At 56.2% G+C, this 25,307-nt stretch overlaps 2 protein-coding genes across 3 annotated transcripts; one reads left to right on the forward strand and one right to left on the reverse strand.

The window, feature by feature from the left end:
* The first annotated feature begins 212 nt into the window (after positions 1-212).
* LOC136001859 (gamma-secretase subunit Aph-1b-like) lies at positions 213-6,269 on the forward strand. Its single transcript, XM_065656562.1, has 7 exons — positions 213-424; positions 2,161-2,331; positions 3,808-3,881; positions 4,052-4,174; positions 4,508-4,635; positions 4,883-5,006; positions 5,237-6,269. The coding sequence occupies exons 1-7, from the start codon at positions 312-314 to the stop codon at positions 5,272-5,274; spliced, it is 771 nt and encodes a 256-aa protein (XP_065512634.1). The 5' UTR covers positions 213-311; the 3' UTR covers positions 5,275-6,269.
* A 651-nt stretch (positions 6,270-6,920) lies between these two features.
* CA9 (carbonic anhydrase 9) lies at positions 6,921-24,265 on the reverse strand. 2 transcript variants are annotated; one of them, XM_065656524.1, is made up of 12 exons: positions 24,082-24,265; positions 16,800-16,829; positions 15,404-15,574; positions 12,853-12,995; positions 10,988-11,080; positions 10,656-10,722; positions 10,150-10,307; positions 9,866-10,007; positions 7,752-7,775; positions 7,551-7,574; positions 7,324-7,417; positions 6,921-7,194 (listed from the first exon to the last, which is right to left on the reverse strand). In XM_065656524.1, the coding sequence occupies exons 1-12, from the start codon at positions 24,206-24,208 to the stop codon at positions 7,131-7,133; spliced, it is 1,137 nt and encodes a 378-aa protein (XP_065512596.1). In that variant the 5' UTR covers positions 24,209-24,265; the 3' UTR covers positions 6,921-7,130. The 2 variants fall into 2 exon arrangements, with proteins under 2 accessions (XP_065512596.1, XP_065512595.1); XM_065656523.1 differs by lacking the exons at positions 16,800-16,829; positions 24,082-24,265 and having other exon boundaries at positions 15,404-15,747.
* Positions 24,266-25,307: the final 1,042 nt, after the last annotated feature.

Consider the following 25,307-nt stretch of genomic DNA (forward strand, 5'->3'; position numbering starts at 1 on the left):
CGGGCACCAGCAGCAGCGCCAGGCTGCCGGCAGGCGGGCTGCGCTCCCCCGCTGCAGGGCCCGCACCTGGGACCGGAGCGGGCCCTCCGCCGACACGGCCGAGCCCCCGCGCAGGCCACGCCCCCTCCGTGGCACACCCCGCCCCGCCCCGCACAGACCCCGCCCATCGCGCCACTTCCGGCGGCGCGCGCAGGCGGCCCGTGACGTCAGGCGGCCCCGGAAGGGCGGGGAGAGGGAGGCGGGGACGCGGGGCCGGTCCGGGCCGAGTCTGCGGGTCCCGTTCCGGCGCCCGTGTCCCGGGCCCCGCCGCCATGACGCTCGCCGTCTTCTTCGGGTGCACCTTCATCGCCTTCGGGCCGGCCTTCGGCCTCTTCGTCTTCACCATCGCCCGCGACCCGCTCCGCATCATCATCCTCATCGCCGGGTCAGTCCCGCGCCGGCACCGGGAGGGGTACGGGTGTGGGCCTGGAGGGGGTACCGGTACTGGTACTGGTATCGGTGCTGGTGTTGCGCCAGTATTGCTGCTCGTACCAGTATGGGCGTGACAGGCGCTGGTACCAGCTTCAGTACTGGTACCAGTATGGGTGGGACAAGGGCACTGGTACCAGTGCTGGTACTGGTACCAGTATGGGCCTGATGGGACTCTGGTACCAGTACTGTTACCAGTATGGACACGATGAGGGCACTGGTACCAGTGCTGGTGGTGGTACCAGTGTGAGTGTGACAGGAGCGCTAGCAGTAGCTTCAGTACTGGTACCAGTACGGGCGTGATCAGGCGCCAGTACCAGTGCTGGTACTGATACTGGTATGGGTGTGATGGGGTGCTGGTACCAGCTTCAGTACTGGTACCAGTATGGGTGTGATGAGGCACTGGTACCAGCTTCAGTACTGGTACCAGTATGGGTGTGATCAGGCGCTGATACCAGTGCTGGCACTGATACTGGTGTGGGTGTGATGGGGTGCTGGTACCAGCCTCAGTACTGGTACCAGTATGGGTGTGATGAGGCACTGGTACCAGCTTCAGTACTGGTACCAGTATGGGTGTGATCAGGCGCTGATACCAGTGCTGGCACTGATACTGGTGTGGGTGTGATGGGGTGCTGGTACCAGCTTCAGTACTGGTACCAATATGGGCGTGATGGGGCACTGGTACTAGGCCCGGTACTGGTACCAGTATGGGTATGATGGGGGCTTTGGTACCAGCTTCAGTACTGGTACCATTATGGGTGTGATAGGGCACTAGTACCAGTGCTGGTACTGGTACCAGTATGGACATGATTGGGGCACTAGTACCAGTGCTGGTGCTGGTACCAGTAGGGGTGTGATGAGGGCACTGGTATGAGCACTGATACCAGTATGGGTGTGACAGCACTGGTGCCAGCATGGGTGTGACAGGGACGTTACTGGTACTGGCAGAGGCATGATGGTGGGACCAGTACTGGTGCTGCTGTGGGTATGACAGCAGGACCAGTACCTGTACCAGTACTCACACTGGTGGTTGCGGTTATGATGGCAGCACCAGTACTGGTGCTCATACCTGCGTGAGTGTGGCGGAGGCACCAGTACCCATACTTGTACTGGTATCATTGTGTATGCAGCAGGAGGACCAGTACTTGTACTGGTACCATTGTGGGCATGACAGGGCTACCAGTACTGGTGCTCATACTGGTGCCATTCTTTAAACTGGTGTCATTATGGTCGCTGTGCGGTGTGGGCACAAGGGAGAGGACACTGATATCAGTAATGACGTGGGATCAGTGGAGCACTGGTACCACTACAGAACTGCTAGTGGTACTGGTGCATGCATACAGGAGGGGCACTGGTACTGGTACCAGTGTGGAATCAGTAGGGTATGGTACCAGAACTGGTACTGGTGTGAATATGAGTCTGGCACAGGTACTGGTACTGGTATGGGCTCAACGGGGCACTGGTGCTGGTGTGGTTACCAGTGGAGGAGTGCAGGCACAGCAGTGGTACCAGTACAGGCACCAGATGCCCAGCACTGGTACCAGAATGGCTCTGGTGCTGATCAGAGAGTGTGCGAGGCTGGAGCAGAGCTGCCAGTGCCAACACGGAGGGGCGCAGCCATAGTGTGATGGGCACGGTACCGGTACCAGTCCTGGCACAGCACTGATGCCAGCAGTGCTCTCTCCCTTGCAGGGCTTTCTTCTGGCTGGTGTCGCTGCTGCTCTCCTCCCTCATCTGGTTCATCGCGGTCAAAGGCAGTGACCCCCAGGACGAGCCCTTGCAGAAGGGGCTCCTGATATTCGGGGTGATGTTCTCTGTGCTGCTGCAGGAGGCCTTCCGCTTCCTCTACTACAAGCTCCTCAGGTAAGGGCATCTCCCACCCTGCTCCAGCACTGCCAGATGGTTCTCCAGGCTGTGGTGGGTGCTTGATTTTGGCTGGGAGCCCCTGGGCTTTGGGGGATGCCAACTGTGGCACCAAGCCACCTCAGTCCTCACTGGGAGCACACGGGTGGTACTTGTGTTGGGATGTTGACCTCGAGTGGGTCCTAGGTGGTGGAGCAGAACAGCCCTAAGGTCTGGAGGACCCATGGCTGAAGTTGCTGGTTTGGGACAGGTAGACTATGGGTTTGGGCTGCTGCAGGACATGCCACATCCTGTCTACCGTGGTGAATTGCACCAGCAGTGCCCCCACAGTTTTGGGGGACACCAGAGGGATGCCAGGCACTGGGAAATGCCCGCTTTGCTGCATGTGGGACAGAGAAGGGTTAAGGATCTGCCCTTGCCTCTTGGCAGGTCTTGTTCCTTTCTGAGGGAGGGTTTTGTGTGAATGGGGACAGCCTGAAGGTGGTTTTGGCACTCCTCGGCGTGGCACATCACTGCTGGTGCCGTGCTTGGTGCCCTGGCCAGCCCAGGGCAAAGTCTGGGCGCAGCCGCAGCAGCTCCCGGCCTCCCTGGCACCACCAGCCTGGAGCGTGGGGCTTGTGCCGCCTGCAGGTGAGCACAGGCTGCACGCCATCCTGCGATCGGATGGACAGACGGACACTGTGCTGGGGCTGGGCAGTGCAGGCAGACAAGGGAAGGCAATGCGGGGGTCGGCCTCCCTCATACCCCCAAACTGGGTGCTGGCAAGGGGCTGGGTGAAGGCTGGGGGGGCCAGGTCCAAGAGCTCGCACTACTCCCTGCCGCTGGGCGCTGCCGGGGGCAGGCAGGCAGGGGGTAGCAGAGCTCCACGGAGCAGCCTCTAACACCAGCCACTGAGCTTCCTTTCACCCTGTGGATCTCTGGCTGTAAGCTCTGCTCTCCTACCCGGGCCCAGGAGCCATCTGGTGTCCTCCTCACCTGCCACAGCTCTAGCTGATAAGAATTTTGAAGCCCACCTCTCCCAGTTTCTGCGGGTAAATAATTTTTCTAGCTCTTTGAACTCTTCTCTGCACCCTCTCCATTTTTCTTCCAACATCTTCTAGGAGTATAAATGTGAAGATCAGGTACGCCCTCATGTCACACACCTCCCACGCTGGTGCTGGGGCTCTTTTCCCTGCAAGGGTGCTGCTTTTTTTGCTCCTGATGTCCGTTCGCCCCAGCGAGAGGCTGGCTGGCACTCATGTCTCTCTGTGGAAAATCTCTCTATGTGGCTTTGCGTGGTTTTCACGTGCATGGTTTGTCTGGTGGTGCAGGGAAGTTGTGCAGATGGTCTTTCTGTTGTGGTTTCATGATGGGGAGGCTACCAGGAGGGTGGGATGGTGCAGAGACCCCAGTTCCTGTCTGCTGGATCCTGGTGCTGTGCCATGCCCTGGGAGGTGGCCGGGCTGTGTCAGGCTCCAGCATGCTTTCACCCCACAGGAAGGCTATCGAGGGGCTGGTGGCCCTCAGCGAGGATGGCTGCTCCCCCATTTCCATCCAGCAAATGGCATATGGTGAGTTCCTTGCAGAGCGGGACACCCCAGCTGCAGGGCCAGGGACGAGCCTGGGCAGGGCTGGGCATGGTGCTGTGGGGAAGGGGAGGTTTCTCACGCTGAAGCTGTCTGGGAGGTGCCTGGGGTGTCCCTGGGTGGCTCATCGCCTGACAGCGTCCCTCTCCCGGCAGTGGCTGGTGTGGGCTTTGGGCTCATGAGCGGCGCCTTCTCCATGATCAATCTCCTGGCTGACGCATTGGGGCCTGGCACCGTGGGGATCCATGGGGACTCGCAGCTCTACTTCCTGACCTCAGGTGAGCGACCAGCGCCCTCTGCCCCGCAAAGGAGGCACACCCGAGAGGCTGTGGTCTCCTCTCCATGCCATCCCCTTCATGCTGCACTTGTACCCATCTGAGCCTCTTACAGTCCCCTGTCACAACTCTCTGTGCCAAACCCTTCTCTTTGTCCCCTGTGACCCTACCTGCTCCTCTCCCCCATCCATCACACACTTGGAGTCTGCTCCAGTGCCTCCCAGTCCAGCCCAGCAGTGTCCCTACTCCCCCAGCTTCTCTACATCCCTTCCTGAGCCTCTGGGCCAGGTCAGGGTGGGTGGTTCTCTGATGACACTCCTCTGCCACTCCCTGCAGCTTTTATGACAATGGTGCTGATTTTCCTTCACACCTTCTGGGGGATCCTCTTCTTCCATGGCTGTGAGCATCGGCGCTGGTGGGAGATCACAGCAGTTGTTGTCATGCACCTAGCTGTTTCGGGGTCGGTGAGTATCTGGGAGCAGAGCTCTGCACTGGGACCTATATTTGGGGACAGCAGTAGTGTGTGCTGGTCCCTGTGCTGGGGTTAGGGAAACAGCCTTCAGCACTAGCAAAGCGGTTGGCTTTGGTGGTCTTGCACCTGGCCCTTTACAAACTGAATTCCAGAGCTGGTGTCCCCTGTCCAGCTCCATTTGTCGAGGTAGTGACACTGCCACCCATCCTGTCCCTGTCCTCTCCTTCCTCTCTCCCCAGACATTTTTCAACCCCCTGTACGTGGGCAGCCTGGTGCCCTCCTACCTGCTGATGGCCGCTGCCGCCACCTGGGCTTACGTGCTCTCAGGGGGATCTGCCCAGAACCTGCGGCGCTTCCTGCTTTGTAAGTCCTGCTCCATAAAAGGGATGGGTGACCCTGCGGGTACCAGGACTGTTGCCAGGGTGGGGTGAGGGCATCCCTGGGGCTGGAGTATGGGCATCATCCCCTTTGCTGCCAGACTGGAGGAGACGCTGGGTTTTGGGGCTGTGGTTGGGTTGTTGCCTCTCCTGGGAGAAGTGGGTGGAGTAAGGAGTCTAGTGAAAACTAACGCGCTCTCTTCTTGGTTCCTACAGGTCTACGTAGTGGAGCCAGCCCCCAGCCGGGATCCTGAGGCCCTGCGGGATGCTCGTGTCCCCACCACCCCTGCCCTCCCCTCCATCCTGGCGGCCAGAGTGGCCGTCACCTTCTCTGCAATACCTTTTCTCCTGCACTGGGGGACCCTGGCCAGTCCCAGTACAGCACATACTGGGGTCTGGCTGTGGCAGCCAGCTGACCAGTGTGATTGGGGCTGGCTCGCTCTGGTGTCCCTTTGGGAGCCCCCGGAAAACAGCCCAGTTTTGGGGGACTCGGCTTTGCTGGCCTCGCTGTGAGCAGAGCCCCAGTTTTCCTGCCTGGGAAGGATGCTACCTTGGACTGCCGGAGGCCTGAGCCCAAAGAAACCCATTGCTTCTCCCCCAGCCACATAAGATGCACCATCACCTGTGCTGGGGAGGGGAACCTGCATCACCTCCTCACCGCAGGTGGAGGAATCAGCTTTGCAAAGTGCCTGCCATGCTCTGAGTCAGGGCTGACCGCTGTGATGTTACTTTCTCCACCTCTTTGCCCAGCCTGGCTGCTCTGGGTGCTGTAGTCCTGGGGCTGGACTGTGGTAGCTGCAGCAAGCTGGCACCCTGATGCAGGGACAATGGTGCTGGGGGACCAGGATGGGAGGAGGGTGGGGAAAAGACAGTACCCTAAGGGCGAAGCAGACTTGGATGGTGGTGGAGGGCCCAGGAGATGCGACCTTGCAGCGGATGCCAGCACAGCTTGGGGAGGAGGTTCAAGGGACCATTCCAGGGGATCATTGCTCTTTCCTGCACTCAGATGGGGATTTTTAGGCAGGCACTGGCCCTGATGCCCAGCCACATGGCTCAGAGGGAGAAGCTGCCAGTGGGCTCAGGGCTGAGAAGGCTGTTTTATCCACAGCAGGCTTTTATACCAATAAAAAATACCACAGACAAGTGGGCCTGTGTGCAGCCAGCAGCACTGCCCTCACGGGGAGGGTGCGAGCACCCCGCAGCAGTGGTGGCAGCGGCTTGTGCTGGTGTGACTGGGGAAGGGTCTGACAGTTGTAGACCCCAGTTGCCTGTAGGTCTTGCTCCTGCTTTGTCCATCCTAGCAAAGGCTGGGCTCTAGTTTTAGCTCTAGCTGCTGGGAGCTGGAGAACTCCAGGTTCTTTCCCTCTCTCAGACTTGGCCTGTTTCTCTCTGTTTTCGTGTGGCCATAGAGCTCCCTGGGGCTTGTCTCCAGCAGCACAGAAGCCACTAGGAAAGGTGGGAGGCAGCTGTGGGTCTGGGACTGCTCCTGCTATGGGGAAAGTGGAGGGGTGCTGGGTGGGGGCATCTAGCGAGGAAGCAATGGCTCTGCCACCTTTAGTTCTGCCTTTCTCCAGCCCTACGAAGCCACCGCTTATGTTTTTCCAACATTTTGCACAAATAAGAGGAGGAAGAAGTCCCAGGGCGATGGAAGGCAGGGCTAGGCTGTGCAAGGAGCCCTGTGCTGCTTGCTCTGGAGCTCTGCCCGACACATGGAGGCCGATGCTGTCTCTGTCAGTTGGGTAGGGTCCTTATGCACCCCTCTCCACTGTGGCTCCAGCTCCACTGGTGCCCTTTCCTGCCCCACAGCTTTGTACATGTATAGCAGAGGGGGCTGGCACTGTGAAAGGCTTTCGCTTTTCTTCTTTTTTTTTTTTTTTTTTTTTAAATTTTATTTTGTTTTCATTTTTTTAAAATACATTTTTAACCTTTTTTTATAACAAAAATACCTCCTGAGGCCAGATGCTGCCCCAGGCAAACAGTCCGTGTGGGCAGCCTATGCAGTCGAGGGATGCTGGAGCCACTGGCTGTCCCTCTGCCCAGGGTGGGAGTGAGGGGAGAGGGGGTGACAGGCTGAGCTGGCAGGGCTGGGACCACCACAGAAGCACGGGGCTCAGGCAGTGTTCTCAGTGGCAGCTGCTGTATAGATGACCTTGGATTTGGTTGGTGAGTCCAGCCTGGTCAGGGAGGAAGAGGGGAGAGTGTCAGAGCAGCCATGGGAAACGCTAACCCATCTCGCTGCCCAAAAGACCCCCCTTAACTTTCATTCTTAAGCCCCAGACCTGTATTACCCCCCCATCACTCACCGTGGGTTCTGGCTGCGCTGCTTGTAGATGTACAGCAGGAAGGCCAGCGCTGTGACAGCAAAGAGCACCCCAAAGAGTACAGCCAGCACATCCCCTGCAAGCCAAGCACAAGCACAGGCACATCACACTGGGGATGGTCCCTGTGGCTACTGGGCAAGGCTGGAGCAGGCCCATAGCCCAAAGACAGAGGGGACGTGAAGGCAACAGCCTTGTCTGAGCATGCTTACCTGGGTGAAATGAAGAGTGTCCTTCTGCAAAGGAGACAAAGAGGAGAGGATGAGAGCCGGCTGCAGGAACCCAAGGCAGCACTGCAGACCCACCATGGCTGCCAGCCCCCCAGCTCAGCACACAGCTGTTGGGACCCTCCTTCCCAGGCAAGAACATCCCCTGAGACACCTTCCCCTCCCACCGGCCAGCCCCTCACCTACCTGCTGCTGCAGAGTCGTCACTACCTGGAAGGGAGACAGCACAGTCAGGAGGTTGCCCAAGGTGTCTTGGAAGTGTTCAATATGCAGGGCTTCAAGCCACAGCAGGGCTGCCCACAAGAATCCCCATCAGCAGGCAGGAGACACCTGCCTGCTGGATCCCCAGCAGCTCACAGCATCTTGCTGAAGGGAGACCAGCCCTGACACCCTGCCATAAGCATCGAGGGAAGGGGTAAAAAAATAAAAAAAGTATCCCTAAAACACAACCCAGTCAGAAACTCCCTCATCGCTGCTGCCACCACTGGGGAAGCAGGCAGGCAAGGTGCCAAGCACTGCAGCACCCCGTGACTGCACCAAACTCCGCAGGAGACCACAGAGAGGGGCATGGGGTGAGCCCAGCAGGCAGCGATGGTGGGGACAGCACCTGCAGCGAGATGGTGAGCACCTCCTCAGGAGGCCATTGCTGGCAGGGCACCCTGCACGAGGATGGCTCAGTGACCCTATATGCTGGGAAGGGGCTGTACTGGGCAAATATTTACCCGGTGTGACAGCATTGCTTTTAAGCAGCTGCATTATCATCTGTACACAGTTCGGTTATTGCTCACAGAGTAACACTATCTGCAGACCATATCCAGCTGCATGGCTGCTGCGGGGAAGTCGCCGCCTTCAACCAGCAGCCGGGGTCAGGAATGGCTCTCCTGAACCGGGGGTGACTGGGGAAAGATCAACAAGCGTGGAAACAAGAGGTGCGGCTGCAAGCAAAGCGAGAGGTGACCCCACAACACTCCATCTCAGCTGCCCTGGGGCCAAATACACCCTTATCAGCATCAAGGTGGGGAGAAAACGCCAACAACCCCATACACACAAGTCAGGGGACCAGTAACCACATCCAGGAGTCCTGGGACCAGTAACCACATCCGGGAGTCCTGGGACATGGTCCTGGCTCTCCAGGAGCAAGGGCTTCATGGCTTTATTAAAGTGGGGCTTGTTGAATAGAAATAGCAAATAGGGAGAGAAAATAAAAAGGTGAGCTGGATAACTGCCCTGTCACCCCAGCCTCGGCAACTGGAGGCTTTGGAACAGCTTCTGCAAGAAAGTGGTAAAAGAAAAGCTTAGAGGTAAATGGAAAATATGATAAAGTATCTAACAGGTTTACCAAAGATAGAGCATGCCAGCCTAACCCGATATCCTTCTTTGATAAGTGATATTCTAGACAAAGAAAATGCAGTAGATTATATCTCTCCCGACTTCAGCACAGCATTTGATGCAGTGCCTCATGGGAAAGTGCTAGCCAGGTTGAAGACCACAGTGATTAAAAGCCTGCAGCCGCTAACAAACTGGCTGCAGGTGGGATGGTGAAGGGAAGTGCCTTGCACCGTGGTGTGTGGTTACCGAGGCATTGCCCAAGGGCCTGGGGCCAAGCCCATGTGCTGTCTCTGTTAGTCACCTTGACACAGGGTGTAGGGCATGCCATCAAAATAGAAAAGGAACAGGATGTTGGACAGAAAAACCCCAGTGATCTCAGAGAGCAGCAACGGGCAAGAATTCCATGATGCAGAGCGATAGTCACACCTGAGAATTAACAGGAATTTCTACTCATCGCTGGAAGCCACCAATGCAAGAAAGGTTTTCAAGGACAAACTGAGGACGGGCAGGTGCGGATGTGCTGGGCAGGGGACCATGCACCCGGCCACAACGGCTGTACGGCCCCACTGGCAGAGCACAGCCTTGGGGAGGGGGTTTGGCAGTGAGGTACTCACTGCAGCTCCTACCGATTTTAGCTAATATGTTTGGGGACGAAGAGGCTATCTGGGATGCTAGGACCTGGCTGTTTGCCCTTGACCGTACATTCCCTAGTCCCACTACTGTTATTTCTGCAAGACCAAAGATAAAATAGTTCCTAGAAACTAATGTTCCTCATGTAACGTAAGGCGAGTACAGAAATGGTGGAGAGCAGGACCCCAAGACCAGCGTTGCTGTAAGTCACTGCTGGGTAGGGCTAACCCGTGCAATTGCTGCATTTCCAGAAGAGACATGATGCCTTGACTCCTGCTCCTCGTCCCATCTCTGCATCCCCACAGCTGGGTGCAGCCCAAACACACTCACAAGCGCCTTACCAGAAGGCAGGTGCTTTGTTGAAGGTTGGGTGGTCTGGAAACTCGCCAGCACTCGTCGCCCATACAGGTCCTGGGCCAGCCGGTAATTGTTCTGCAGGGGTTCACTGTCATCATGTCTCAGGCTCATCACCAGCATTGACATCTGGAAGGAGAATGGTGTGAGCAGAGCTGGGTGCATCCCATGTTTGGGAGCCAGGCAAGCTCCAGGGAGCCAGCACGGATGGTGCAGGCTTGCAGGAAGAGGCTGGGCAAGACAGAACACAGAACTCATTGCCTTGACAGACCTGGGCATGAGAGATCATCATGGTCTGGTTGAAGACCGTCCACTTCACCGACTGGTAGCAGGGAGGGGTGGTCAGAGAGCCATTGTAGTGGAAGTAGAGTTTCAGGTTGGCAGGCAGCAGACCTGCAATGTTGAATCCAGGCACCAAGACTTCCTCACCTGGCAGAAGAAAAAAAAACACCACCACACGAGTGAGACTGGGCAACCCCTTGGACGGCAACAGACAGGACTGCCATGGAGATGATGGGCAGCCTGGCACTGCGTGTGCCAGGGTCCACACTGCTGCTGCTGGTGAGCTGGAGACAGAGCAGTGGGTTTGATCTGGAGGCAGGGGAAAGCAGTGCAAGCAGAAGGCAGCTTGGAGAGCTGTTTCTGTACAAGCCATGCAATGCTCCCCTACTCTTGTACATACGGCAAATGCCTGCTGCAGCCTCTTTCTGCCATGCAGCGGGTTTCTCTGCTGGGCTGCAGCCTCTGAGACAAGTACTAGGTGGGAGAGGACCTTACCTTCTCTTTGGATTTTGTAGAGATGCTCAAGTATTTCCTGATAGTACGGGTTCTCCCTTGGCCCAACCTGCAACACAGAGACTGCAGAGTAATGACGAGCACAGGGGCCAAACAGAGACTGACCGGCAGAGAGGAATCACTCTCTGTGAGGGCACCCCATTCCACTGACACCTTCCTCCCATTGGGGCTGCCCTGCCTTCTCTCTCCCCTTTTCCCCAGGAGCACTTGTGCCTTTGCCTGTCCCCTAAACTTTGCCCAGCTCTGCCCACCCCAAATCCCCCTCTCCCCCTGCTCCTACCCCTTCTCACTCAGGGCTGAGCCATGGGACTTACCTCCAGGAAGGCTCCCAGTACAGCCAGGCCATCTGGCTGGTTCATCGCCTCCTGAATGCTGGCATACTTGGTGTTGTAGTGGACAACATGGATCTGGAAGGAAAATATGCAACCTTGATGCAAGAAGGGTGCCTCCAGGAGGTACTCACCCCCATGGGGCTCTAGCCTGCTGGTGCAAGGGCTGGGAGAGACATGCACCAGTGCTGAGCACCCCTCCAAGGAGGGGAATCATGGAATCATTTTGATTGAAAGAGACCCTCAAGATCATTGAGTTCAACCATAACCTAACACTGGCACCTAACCATGTCCCTAAGAACCTCATCTACATGTATTTTAAACACCTCCAGGGATGATGACTCAAGCACTACCCTAGGCAGCCTGTTGCAGTGCCTGACAACCCTTTCCATGAAGACACTTTTACCTAATATCCAATCTGAACCTCCCTTGGTGCAACTTGAGACCATTTCCTCTCATCCTACCACTTGTTACTGGGGAGAAGAGACCAACACCGTCCATGCTACAACCTGCTTTCAGGTAGTTGCAGACAGCGATAAGGTCTCCCCTCAGCCTCCTGTTCTCCAGGCTGAACAGCCCCAGTTCCCTCAGCTGCTCCTCATCAGACTTGTGCTCCAGACCCCTCACCAGCTTCGTTGCCCTTCTCTGAACTCTGTCGAGCACCTCAATGTCTTTCTTGTAGTGAGGGGCCCAAAACCAAACACAGGATTCGAGGTGCAGCCTCACCAGTGGTGAGTACAGGGGGACGATCACTGCCCTGGTCCTGCTGACCACACTGGTACAGATACAAGCCAGGATGCTCTTGGCCTTTTTGGCCACCTGGGCACACTTCTGGCTCATGTTCAGCATGAACATGTGTCCCATGCTGATGGGACTGAGAAAGCATGGTACTGTGAAGTAGGAAGCATGAAGGTCTGTCCACAGGAACTTCCCTGGTCAGGCTCAGCACACCACCACTCTGCCCCAGATACCGGGGGTTTGTACTGCAGAGCTGGGCTCACTTTGAGGACAGCAGCTAGAGGAGGGATAAAACCAGATGGGAGCTGGCAGAGCCAGAGGATGGTGTGTACAGAGTAAACAGTCCCTGCAGCTCCCAAAGCAGGCTGCTCACAGCCACCCATGGAGCTGGCTCCCCCAACCCGGGGACTGCCATGAATCCTGCTCCATCAGCCCAGGACTGGCCTGCAACTTGGAGACAGGCTGCACCACTCACATCTGGCCAGCCCCGGCCCACAGAATCATAGAATAGTTGGGGCTGGAAGGGACCTCTGGAGATCATCCAGTCCAACCCACCTGCTAAAGCAGGTTCACCGGAGCAGATCACACAGGAATGTGTCCAGGTGGGTTTTGAATGTCTCCAGAGAAGGAGACTCCACAACCCCTCTGGGCAGCCTGTTCCAGGGCTCTGGCACCCTCAAAGTAAAGAATTTTCTCCTCATGTTTAGATGGAACCTCCTATGTTTCAGTTGGTGTCTGTTGCCCCTCATCCTGTCACTGGGCACCACTGAAAAGAGTCTGCTCCCATCCTCTTGACACCCACCCTTGAGATATTTACAGGGATAAATAAGATCCACCTGTGGACAGAGCATCCTGGAGGGTGGTCTCCTCCTCACCTCTGCACTGCAGGCTGTGGCATGAGCCTGGCTGTTGTTTTAGGTGCTCAGCACTGAAGCATGGGCTCCTACACTGAACTCTGCTGCTGCAGAGCTGCCTGGGGAATGGGGATTATGGCCAGCATTCATCCAGTGACAACCAAGGCCATGAGCTAGGAGCAAGACGGCACTCCAGCACCTTCCCTGCCCAGCACTGGGAGAAGAGAGAATGCATCCATCACCATGAGGGCTCCTTACCTCCGCAGCAAAGCGGTGCCCATTGACCGTGTGCTCCGAGCCGGGTCCTGACAGGGAGCCCCAGTGCAGGTGCAGCTGCACGGCTCGGTACTGCTGGGCATAGCCCCCGGTGATGGCCAGCGACTCAGGCAGCTCCAGGAGAACTGCAGGGGCAGAAGGAAGAGGTCAGTCAGTAAAACACAAAGCCCAGTCCCTCACACAGGTACACAGAGGAGGTGTCTCAGGGCAATGAGTCACCCTGGGCTTGTGGAAATTGGCCACTACAAACTTGCTTTCCATCTTTAGTGACGCTATGGGTGGGTCGATGCCCAGAGCTATGCCAATGCAGCAGGGTTCAACTTCAATTTCAGGTTATAGGACATCCAGCAGATAAGTCAGCTTCAAAAATAGCTGCTATGAAAATGCTGGAAAGTGAAGACCCCATCCGCAGAGACTCCCAGGGGCCAGCTCCGAGCTAAGTGTTATCCAACAATTTATTCAGTAAGTGAGAGTAATATAAAGAGGCTGTGGACAAAGTTCATGGAGAAAGATTGGCAGAGTGGTGAATACCTACAAGAGCAGGGCAGCTGGACGGAATGAGCTGCAGCACTTGGCGAGCTGGGACCTTTCAAGTAAAGCAGCCTGTGAGTGTCTGACAGCACTGGAGCTGGTGGCATGGAAGCATTAAACCTTTGGAAAGCATTTAGAGCTAAAATTTTGCCTCTTTGGGTACGATAAACAGATACTTGGCTTTTCCTTTTACTTTAATGTGGTTTAGCCATCTATCTTGGACTCATTCAGCAGCATGGCCAATCTAAAAGCTGAGTTACCTGGACACATGGCAAAGATATCAGCAGCAACTCTGGACCCTGAGAAATGCTGTCCTATCCTGCTAAGTACTTTTTCTTCATTTTTTAAATCAACTCTTTTCCTTCCTCCTTCTCTGTAGGTGAAGTGTCCCTTAGTCACATCAGGGACCTAGTGTACATACTGAGGATTAACCACGTAACAGGGCTGTGATGAGTCATTTGTCCTCTCCCGTGTTCCCTGCCACTGGGTTCAGAGATACAAAATTCAAACACGGGAAGTGGGAGACTGCTCCCTCCCCATGAATTTATCTGCTTTTACATTTCTTTTGTATATCTTGATATCTATATCTTCTGCTAGTCCTTTTCAGGACCTTTCAAATGCTTATACACTGTGTACACTTTATACTACAAAAGGGAGTAACCATACAAATATCTTACTGGACTTGCGACTTTTTATTTATTTATGGCTTTTCATAAAGCAGACCTGTAGTTGCCAGAATAAAAAAAGAGTTGTCTTGTATGAATGTGAGAAACTACCACCCCCCCAAATGAAAATGCTCTGACTGCTTTTCTGAACACCAAGCAACGCCAGATGCCAGGGTGTCCAAAATAGCAACTACTGAGCTCAACTAGTTTAACTCTACAGGCATGCTAGGGCAGGAGGCCATAATATAAAGCTCTGTACATGCACTGCACGGCTGATCTAACCATGCACGGTGAGTCCGGCCTGTTGAGTTTGCTGTATACGTAGGTCAGCTCCATCTCATTAGCTACCAGGGCAAAGAGGTGCCTTATCACACCGTCAACAAGTTTTAAAGTCCCTTTCTACGCCACCTTTCCTTAACTTGGGGACTGGCAGACACCAGCATGCACAAAACACTTGGCTTGCTCCCAGAAAAAGCTGGTAGCAACCAGGACTCACCATCCCCAGCTGTGGGGTGTTGGGCAGGAAGAAAATGGGTTTTTCCTCCATATCTGGCATGGTGAGGCTGATACTAAAATAATGAAAAAGTTGTGTTCAGACTTTCTAAAAAACATTCTAAAATTGGAGGAGGGAAACAAAAGACCTGTAAAATTTTCTTAAGGTCTTGAGATACCCCATTTCCCAAAAAATAAGACACAGTCCTACATTAATTTTTGCTCCAAAACTTTTTACTTTTTACTTTTTACACTTATAGCTGCCGGGACACTATTTAAATTGATTTTTTAAAAAAATGAACTGTAATAGGGCTTATTTTTTAGGTAGGGCTTGTATTTTGAGCATCCTCAAAAATCCTGAAAAATCATGCTAGGGCTTATTTTTGGGGTAGGTCTTATTTTCTGGGAAACACCTGGTAGCATCCCAAAGCACAGACTTCAAGAAGTTGACCACTGCTGTGTCCTAAAAGACTTGAAAGGTAGGTACCTTAAAGGCTAAGTCGGAGACTGGCTAGTCCTTTGAAAGTGAAATGCAAGAGAGGAACCAGTGTCTGCGAACCTGCATCAGAAATACCAGGGACACATGGATTATAATAAATTCCTGGAGCCGGCTACCGAAGGCAGTAAGTATGTAGGGAATTCTCCATCTCCTGGTTTCTCCCCTCCAGCCACAAAAACATGCAGACCTGTAAAGGCTCAACAGCCCAATGCTTCCCTTTTGGCCTTGAAGGCAACACAACGGCAACCTGCAAGAGAATCCCCTTCCCAGAGCCCAGGGGAAGGGCATCAGAGACTGGTCCTGCTGGGAGAGGCAGATTGGGCTCTGCCTGTGCCTTTGCACCCACCTGTGTGCCCGTTGTTCCTCAGCTTGAGCTTCTCGTTGGCGGGCAGGCTGTAGCCAGAGAGCTGGATTGGCCGCAGCTGGGGGCTGAAGATGGTCTTGGACGTGTCAATGTTGATGGGTGACTGTGCGGTACCACCACAGTTCACGTAGTCCATACCCCAGTGATCCCGGTCTGGTATGAGGAGGAAAGGAGGGAGTGCCAGTGAGGCCACCTGGGCTGGGACCCCTCCAGAAAGGAGGTTCGGTGGATGGTGGGGAAGGGGACAGACACTGGCCAGGGAATCAACCATGCATGCAGGGTTAGTTTCCATCATGTTAGCTTGGGAGCAGCTCTGTGCCACCATGTGACTGTGTGCAGCTGTATCAGGAAAGGTCTTGGAGCATGGTGAGCTGCCAGGAAAGTCTATTTTTGGGGTGTTTGGGAAGAGCGCAAGAAGATCATTTACAAGTGGACTTGGCAAGCCGAGGAGCTGCTGCTCTGCAGTTCATCACACGCTTGCTGCCTTGCACAGCCTGGCCTCTGGCAGGTATCGACCCACCACTTTGCCCACGCTGCTCCTTGACTGAGGTACCACAGTGCTGCTGGGATCACATGAGACCACAGCCACAAGTCTGATGCGTTCCCAGCTGTTAACTGCACCGGTACAGCCCTGCAAAGGGACAGCCCACATGGTCGGGGTGGTGGCTTAAACTGCCACCTCTCCCCAGGGCCATTGCTCGGATAAGCACAGCTGATACCCCGGAAACCTCCTCTTGCACTGCTTCTATGCAAACCAAGGCTTGTTCCCAGCTCAGCCCCTCACAGGACCCCTGTAAAGATGGACCTGGGCATTCGCAGGTCCAAAACAGCCCCTGGTCCTGAACAGAGTGGTGGTGCTGGGGCTTGGCCCACCACAGCAGCAGGAAGGGATATGTTGGTGCTAGCACTGCAGCGATGCCCATCATGGGTGCTGTGGAGAAGCCCCCCAAGCCATGATGGGAGGGCAGGGCAAGGCAGGGTGGGGAGGGAAGGTGACAGAGCACAGAGATGAGAACACAAGCTAATCCCTGGGCAGGTCAAAGTTCCAGCACGGGCTGCAAGTCCAGCCTGGAGAGACCACCCTGTTTCCCTTGCTTGGCACAGGATAAGGGGAGCTCCAATTCAGGGAGGAGCTCTGCCCCCAGGTCATCCCCCCACACCCAGGGGGATGGGAAAAACCCTCAGCAGAGCCACCCCTGGCTCTTCAGCCCATCCATGCCCAGGTTTGGGCACTGCTGAAGCATCAGTGTCAGGCAGGAGGGAAGGGTGAGCTGAGGAGTGCGCACAGGAGCCCTGTAATCATTAACCACTGCTGGCTCCAGCCCAGAGTCTGCTGGGTGGTAGGAAAAAAAGCAGGAGTAAACTGCAGGGTATTTACCTTCATAGCTCCAGTGACTGTGGCCAGGACCTTGAAAAAAGAGAAAAGAACCCTATGTGAATGGAAGGGAAAGGTTGTCAGCAAACACACCTCTGCCAGGCAGCACTCCCAGCCCCAGCAGCAGGTCTCTGGGCTCCCCGCTGCCTTCGATCCCTCTCCCTACCTTTGCTTTCCCACTCCTCCCCCTGCCCTGGTGAAGGGGATGTTCCCAGGTGGCACTGCTTCCTCTGAGCAGGGCCAGGTCTCCTGCACACATCGTCCAGAGAGAAAACCCCAGAGCTTGACGTTTCATCATCATCTTTATAATGGAAAAATCGGAGATACTGGCTTCCGTCACTGATCGGCTGTACCAGCACTCTTGCAGTTACTCTGGCGTAGCCAAAACCTTCCTCTGTCCCAAGACAAAGCACTGAAGGAGCCAGGTCTGCAGCTTCCCTGATAAGGCTCTGGAAGCAAGAGCAGCCAGGGAAGTGGCTGTCCTGGTGGCACTCCTGCAATGCCGAAACGCTGGAGGGGATGTGGGGAAGAGCAGCTTTCACACCACGAAGATTTTGGGCAGCAAGCTGCATTGCACCGCACAAATGCCCTCCTCCCAGCAGGGAAAGCAGTCCCAGGACTCACAGCAGAAGCAGCAAATGAGCACCAAAACCTCATCTTCCTCAGTAGCAAGTGCCCCTACCATGGGAGCAGACTGCCACAGAAAAATGTGCCAGACCAAACACACACCCCACTCTCATCCTGGCGGCCCCCTTCCCCAGTCACCTGACCACCCAAATTCCCATGCAGAGCTGCATAAGGGTCCTGCCACGCACAAACTCTTTCCCTAGGAAAAGCGGGAGAGAGGATGGTAGAGCCCATGCCAGGACCTCTGCATGCCCCATGTCACCCAAGGGGCACACATGTCCCCATGACAGGGCAGGGTGCACCGTGGTGTGGGACACCTTGGCATGCCCTGAGCCTCCCATGGCTGGGTCCTCAGTTTGCAGACCTAGAGGGACCAAAGCCCCCCTGGGGCAGGTCCTGAGGGTAAGGCAGTGCTCCACACATCAGCCCTCACACCATCGCTCTCCTCCAGAGTTGCCAGCAAAGCCCATGCTCTTCCAGACCACTGGAGCTGGATTTAGAGGTGCTCCAGAGCCTCTTTTCAGATGTCCCCAACCAAACACCTTGTCTATCACCAGCCCTTCTGCATGCAACCAGCTCCAGACAAAGGAATGCAGGGCTTGGATTTGCCCCAAGCAGAGAAACATGGCCCATAAGGATTATTCTCCTGCCCTGACTGACACAACAGGTAATTAGTAGGCTCCTCCTCTGACTTGTCCTTATCAGCATGCTTGTCAGTGCAGACAAACTGTTGGCACATTCCAACCCACAAGGGCAGGAGCAGAGGGTGACGGGGTGCAACAGGCTTGGGGTGAAGGTGCTGCACGCACCCAGCAGCAAGGAGCAGCATCTGCACTCACTTCCATCAGCTCCCCCAGGTGCAAGGACATTGAGGAGCATTTAGTCTCAGGGCTGGACTACACTTGCTATCTCTGTCCCCTGGCATGAGGAAACACCTGCCCGCCTGCCTGGGATTCAGGAGGGGCTCAGGAGGCACTGCTCTGGTCCCCGTCCCTGCTGCTAACAGCTATCGGCAGACACTTGCTATTAATAGGAGCAGATTCCAGCTCAGGGATGAGAAAGGAAAAGGCACGATTTCCCAGGACCAGATGTCCTATGCAAGGCCCCAAGCTGAGCGGGATCCTGCCCTCCTCTCAGTGAGGATCCAGGCATGGGCGCTGCTGGGGGCCTTTGGCGCAACTGCCGCCCTGGGGAGTGGATGATCACAGCAAAACCAGGCTGGGAAGGGCTGGAGGGTGCTTAGGGGCACCAAGAGTCACAGACATCGGCACGGCCCACAAGGCTCCCTCCAGCATCACCAGTGACTCATCTCTGCAGTGCTTCTGATGCTCAGGAGTCACTTGCCTAGGCATGGGGTACTCCTGAAGGCATTTGAAGCAGCAGCAGCAAGCAGAGGGTTAGGCAAGCCAAAAAACATGTGCCCCAGGACAGGCTGCAGTGCTCTCTCCATGCCTGCCTTCATGCCACTACCCTGGGATGCACCCAGCTCTGCTGCAGCAAGCTGGGATTTGTCCTGCCCACCTGGCTGACACAAAGGTTACTTGCTCCCTGGACACTGATTATGCACCAAAAATCGACAGTACACCCATCCTTCTCTGGAAACACCATGTATCTTCCCCACCCTGTCTCTATTCTCCTGCCCCACCTGGCTCTACCATCTGCATGAGGTGGTCATGGCTTGCACATGAGAACTGTGTTTGCTGCTTCCAAGGCAGGATTCCCCTCCTGCAGTGTGAGGGTGCCTATCTGCATGGGGATGCCCTGTGAGGGGCATTCGCATTGGGGCAGTCCCGCCACAGCTCAGGGACAGCAGCCTGAGGTTGGCACATGGTGCTTCAGTTCACTGCACATGCCTCAACCAGCATGACCTGCCCTGGCACCCCACTTTCTGCTCATCTCCAGGGACTCTGCCTCGACAGAAAGCAACCCAAACATCCTATTGTAGATTGAGAAATAGCACCATGCTGGCACTTGCCTTGCTGTGTCATTACCGTCCCACTCACCCCAGACTCCCATGTTCCCCCCCACCCATCTCTTCCCACAGCTCTGGACCCTCCTTGCAGCCTCCTGCCAGCTCAGCTCAGCAGCTTTGAACACCCTGAAGGCATCAGCCGCATCCAAGAATCAGTCTGATCCATCCCAACACATTCCCTGGGTGTCTTTTGGCATCTGAGCCAAGAGGACACACAAGCACTTATCCACATACTGAAACCACCTGACTGCATTTCCCTTTCCCATGGATCTGGGCGCAGCTACGGCACAGCCAGGCCACCCACTCGGGGAGGCGTCTTGCAAGCCCAGCTGTGCAGGGTTGGGCCCCCGTGGCACATGCACCATGAGCTGCAAGCAAGCACCAAGGTGAGCCCAGCCCGGGCACTGGATCCGGCTCTCGGCATCTGCCCTGTCCTCAGAGTGGCTCAGAGGAGCCCTGCAATACTCCAGTCCCTTCCACATGGGGGCATTTGCAATCTCGCAGCCCTTTGCCATGAACATTAACCCACTGCCCTGCCCAAATGTTGATTTGCATAATTTCAGCTCACCTCCCATGCTCCCCGCCAGAGCATGTCTTCTTCTTCCGAAAGCTGCATGGTGCCAGGTCTCCTTTCTGCTGAACCGCTGCCACTCACCACAACAGACGTGGCTGCACCTCAGCAGTGGGTGCTGCAGTTCTTTGCGTGCCCTGCCCTGCGTCTGAGCACCCACCGCCCCAGCAGGGACTGCAAAGCACTCCCAAAAATGTGGGGGGAAACAACCTTGTTGCTGCAATGAGTGCACAGGGAGATAACATGCAAGAAGAAGACTCCGTGCAGGGGTCCCTGCAGGGAAACATAGTAGGGTACAAACAGGAGCTGCCTGCCCTTACAGGCGTGGAAGCCTCTGTGCTAAGCCACGCAGAGCCCCTCCGGTCCAGCTGAGCACTAAACACCACCTCCGCTTCCCCAGCAGCCTGCGATCCAGCAGTTCCCCCCTTTCACTTGCTCCCTCCTTTGTTCTTTCTCCCAGTTGCTCACTCCCTCTTGGCCCTCCCATTTTGGGTTATTGCCGCTGCTGCAAGCTCCGGCTCCCTTCCCTCCTTGACATCCAACACCATCCAACAACACTTTCCTGCCGAGTTCAGGCAGACGCTGCCATTAGCAGCGTGCTGCTCGGCATGTCCCGCAGCCCGTGAGGAAGGGTAGAAGCAGCTTTTGGCAGCACAGCCATGGGCCGCTGCTAATCCCACATTGGAAAAGCACCAATGGAGGAGGCTGCTGCCAGGAGACCTTACCACAGGGACATAGGGATGAACCATGAAGCCAAGGGACTTAGGATCATTTGCATGGAGGAAGAGGCACCCCTTAGCAGAGCCAAGCAACAATGAGAGAGACCAGAGAGGGCCCTGTATGTCTGCCCCTCCATCCTCAGCTTTTCACATTTTAGAGGCTACACAGACTGAAGCTGCTGCAAGGCACCCAGCAACACTGAAACGTGTGTGCCGTTCACAGCATGGATGCTGCCTGGCAGCAACATGGCCATCGGTACTGCCTGCTTGCCTTGAACTCCAGCAATGAGTTCAAGGGCTTGTGTGAGGCGGGCAGGGCAGCGGGCTCACTTCTAGCTTGGACATCCCGCTCTCTTACCGGCTGGGCACATGATGCCCTGTGCTCAGCCACAGGGAGCACTGGGATCCTGCCAGAGCCTCCTTTACCCACTGGGACCCAGCCCTGGGCCACGCCTGGGTCAAAGCCCTCTGGGATGTGGCCCATTTTCAGAGCATGCCAGGGCAGGACCACCTCGCTGTGCCCCTGAGGAAGAAGCTCCTGCCTGTAGATCAGTCCCAGGCTGTGGGCGGACTGGTGGAGCTCATGGCCAAGGGAAGGGAGGAAGCAGGGTGTTAATCCTGATGCTCAGTGAACCAGGAGGGAGCACGGTATGCAGAGATCCACAGAGTGCAGATCCCAAAGCAGGGACCAGCTACAGTAGCCTGGTCCTAGCCTACAAAACATATACGAGCACCATGTCCCTTGAAATCAGTAACCTGATCACGGTGTCCATGCTGTGCCACTGTGCTCACGCTGCCCACAGCCAGCTCTCTAGGCCAGTCTGTGGCAAGCATGGCACAGGCAGGGGGTCTGGGAAGTGGGGCACACAACCCCCGCATGCTTCCACCAGGCCCCACAAGGAACCTCTCTACAGGAGGACTGTGCCATCCTAGCCCGACCTGTGCCAGCACAGACCTGGTTTCTCCATCCAGACACAAACCCTGTGCAGCACCCATGTCTTTTCAGCCCAGGACACCACCTCGTGCCCTGCCTATGGAGGCACTGATCCCCCCTCAAGCCCAGCTGCATTAAAGCCCCTTTGTGTTTATAAAATCTGACCCACTGCAAGCCTTTGGGATCAGCCTTTAATCTGTAACTGGTAGCACAGGTCACCACAGGGATTGTTCTTTGTGCTCCTGGAGGAGGACTGCTCAGGCCAGCTCCCCACTGAGAGGGGCAAGGGTTTGGGTGGAGGAAGGCATAGGGCAGGCTTTACTCCAGGGCGCATTCCTGCTCCCTGTGAACCCAACTGCTCCAGCAAGTGCCAGGGTAAAGAGGAAACAACCGCAGAGTGTTGCAGAGAAAGGGCCATCGCAGCAGAAGGGATAAAAATGGGGAAATCCCAGGGGATAGATCAGTGCTTGGAGCTGGGGAATGAGATGAATAAGGGATATTAAGAAAGAAAAATGGGCTCAGCTGGAGGAAAAGGGTATTGGGGAATAAGCAAGAAGAGGACTTAGCGAGCAGAACATGTCAGAATAAGAAGAAGAGAGGAAACAGGCTGCAGTGGGAAGGGGAGTTACTGTTTCCCAAAGACACCCATAACACAGCACTCTGGTCTCTGGGCAAACCAGAGGCTTCTCAGAGAACAACCCCATGACAAAGCCTCAGTGACAGTTCTCCAGCTTGTGCCAAGCCCCCAGGCCTGAAGGACCACCAGCCCTACATCAAGCATAAGCCTTGACGAAAAGGGAGCCAGCACATTGCCCGGCAGTGGTGCTGAGACATGCAGCATCCAGCACCTGGCAAGAGCCTTGGTGAGTCCCAGCTGAAACCCACTCCCTTATGGAACTCCAGCCACATCTTCAGCCTCTAACCCTGGTGCAGCATGGGTCAGGCTGACTGCTCCCTGCCTGCTCCATGCCACCTCTCACCTCCTTTTCCCATCTCCATCCCAATCTCCCCACCCACTCATCCCAAACCCCAAGCTGTGCCCAGCCACTTGCTGCAAGCACACCGTACCAGTATGCTGAATGCCTGACGCCATCCCACCCTGTGGCCTGGGTTACTTCATCTCTGTGGCAAGGATCATCTGCGTCCCCATCTCTGTCCAGTGCTCAGCCTGGCAAGAGCAGCTCTGGTAAAAAATATGATTCATTGCAATAACAAAAGCAGCTCCTGGCACCAAACAATTGCTGGTCCGTACCACAGGGCAGCTGTCCTGGCACAGGTCAGGACAACTCCTTACCAGAGGCAAAACCAAGGACGCACTGTGAAGCTGAGCCCAAGAAACAAACCTGTGGTAAAAGATGGGACAGAAGAGTGTAGCCAGGGGCATGAACATCCCCGTGCAGCACTCAGCCCCCTGCGAGAAAATACGTGGCACTGCCCCAAAAATCCCTGCTGAGCACTGGCTGCACCGCAGTCTCCCATCAGAAAAGTCACCAAGAGCAAAGACCCAGGACTTTCCCCCAAAACAGTGAGCCAAAAATCTGAAAGCCCCCTCTCTACCATTAAGACAGTTCCCAGCATGGGGAGCACACAACACCACCCAGCCCCGAGTTCAGGCATGTCCTCTGTTTCCCATTGTCAGTCATGGGGTAGATGCCCACCAGCTCCGCAGCAGAGCTGGACCCCATCCTTGCTGGACTGCAAGGGGACAACGTGGGTGCAGGGCCAGGCACAGCAGACCCTGCTGTGGAGAGACCACGCTGCAGGACAAAGGGGACCAGCCGCCGTCCTGCTACGTTGGGGTCCATGGCTGGACCCTCCGTGGGGTCCTAGTAAGACACTGCTTGTTGCACAGCCCTGGATCCCCTAATACCAGCAGCCACGAGCCCCCCAAAAGTGACTTAGTGGGGGCAAAAGGGCAGCACACAAAGCAGGGGCCCCCAGCCCGTGGGCAGGGGTCGGGCTGCACAGGAGTTGGCGGGAGCAAGGACAAAGGCAGGGAAGTGCTGGGGGAGAGGGGGCGGGGGGCAGCGCCTGCAGCTGCGCGATGCTGGGAGCGGCACAGCCCCACAGGGGCACCCCACACTTGGGAACACCTGGGCCCCTAACAGGGGTGCAGCAGGAGACACAGCAGCAGCCCCCGCCAAGCCAAGCAAGGAGAGAGGTCCCCAGCATTGGGGACCCCCCAAAAACATTAGGCATCCCAAATCCAGCACCCCATGCATTAGAGTGCCCCATGCATCCAGGATCCCAAAACCAGCAAGCGAGGAACCCTGTGCCAACAGAGACCCCAGACTCAGAGTTGGGGTGCATCATGCATCGGGGTGCCCAGGCACCAGGGACCCCAACCCCAGCACCCAGGTGTACCATGCATCAGAGTGCCCCGTGCACAAGGCATGCCAAACCCAGCAGCTGGGTGCCCCATGCATCGGGGGTGTCCCGCGCACGGGGGACCCCCTGCTCACCTTTCTGCCGGGGGTGCGAGGAGTCCTCGCCGCCGTGCTCCTGGTCCTGGTCCTGGTCGCTGCCGGCGCCGGCGCGGCCCAGGGCAGCCAGGAGCAGGAGGGACACCCGCAGCACGCCGCGGCTCATCTCCGGCAAGTGCGCGGGTGCGGGACGGCCGGCAGCGGCTCCGTGCCTGCCTGCCCGCCCGGCCGCGCGTACGTGAGAGCGGGCGGGGAGGAGGCGGTGGCTCTGACTCACGCCGTCGTTACCTTTTATAGAGGCGGGAAGCAAAGTCTGCCGCCGCACGGCCCGGCCCGGCCCGGCCAGGTGAGCCGTCCGACGCGGGACTCGAACCCGCGACGACCTCGGGAGATGCCCGTACGCCACGCCAGCCTCCCGCTGCCACATGCGTGGGGTCCCTGTGTGGGATACAGGAGACCCCTTTGGGTCCTCGGGCCTTTCAGTGACGGGTGTCCTCTCTCCTCAGCGGTGGGTGAGGGACCTCTCAACCATGGATGTCTCCTCAGCAATAGGTGAGGGACCCCTCAGTGGTGGGTTTGCTCTCCTCAGTGATGCATGAGGGACTCTCAACCGTGAGTGTCCCTTCTTCTCGGTAGTTGGTGAGGGACCCCTCCAGCCATGAATGTCCCCTCTCCTCAGTGTTGGATGAGGGACCCCTCAGCAACGAGTGTTCCCTCTCCTCAGCAATGGGTGAAGTATCCCTCACTGATGGGTGTCCTGTCTTCTCAGTGTTGGGTGAGGAACCCCTCAGCGATGGAATGTCCCCTCTCTTCAGCAATGGGGGAAGGATCCCTCAGGAGAGGGTGTCACCACCACTCCTCAGTGTTGGGTGAGAGACCTCTCACCCATGGGTGTCCCCTTTCCTCAGCAATGGGTGAGGGACCCTCTGTGGTGAGTGTCCGCTCTTCTTAGAGATGTACAGTTAAGAAAAGCATTTCTTCCTGCTGAGGCTAGAGGATGATACACCTCTACTCTGGGCAGAAGTCTTGCCTTTCTGCTGCTTCTCAGAGGTGGTGGGTGCAGCTCAGTGTAGGTATATAGTGTAACTGGATCCCAAAAAGCTTTGAACAAAGTCCTGTACCAAATCTCCTTAGTCCATCTCATCCTAGAAGATGCTGGTCTCCATGGTTAAGCAGACGAGCAATGGAAGGTAGGATGGCAGGTCAGTTTTCAAGGAAGTGGGAGGTACCAGAGATGCCTTCCCCCAAAGCTGTACTGGGGCTCG

Source organism: Caloenas nicobarica, chromosome Z (assembly GCF_036013445.1).
Source record: "Caloenas nicobarica isolate bCalNic1 chromosome Z, bCalNic1.hap1, whole genome shotgun sequence".
In the NCBI taxonomy this organism is placed as follows: Eukaryota; Metazoa; Chordata; class Aves; order Columbiformes; family Columbidae; genus Caloenas; species Caloenas nicobarica.

Coding starts and splice junctions, on each gene's coding strand:
- CA9 (XM_065656523.1), bottom strand. CDS start 15,746: ATGGTGGCACAGAGCTGCTCCCAAGCTAACATGATGGAAACTAACCCT. Junction 11,081..12,852: donor GGCACCGCTTTGCTGCGGAG/GTAAGGAGCCCT, acceptor TTTTCCTTCCAG/ATCCATGTTGTCCACTACAA. Junction 10,308..10,655: donor CTACAAAATCCAAAGAGAAG/GTAAGGTCCTCT, acceptor TTCTTCTGCCAG/GTGAGGAAGTCTTGGTGCCT.
- LOC136001859 (XM_065656562.1), top strand. CDS start 312: ATGACGCTCGCCGTCTTCTTCGGGTGCACCTTCATCGCCTTCGGGCCG. Junction 4,636..4,882: donor ACCTAGCTGTTTCGGGGTCG/GTGAGTATCTGG, acceptor CTCTCTCCCCAG/ACATTTTTCAACCCCCTGTA. Junction 5,007..5,236: donor CCTGCGGCGCTTCCTGCTTT/GTAAGTCCTGCT, acceptor TGGTTCCTACAG/GTCTACGTAGTGGAGCCAGC.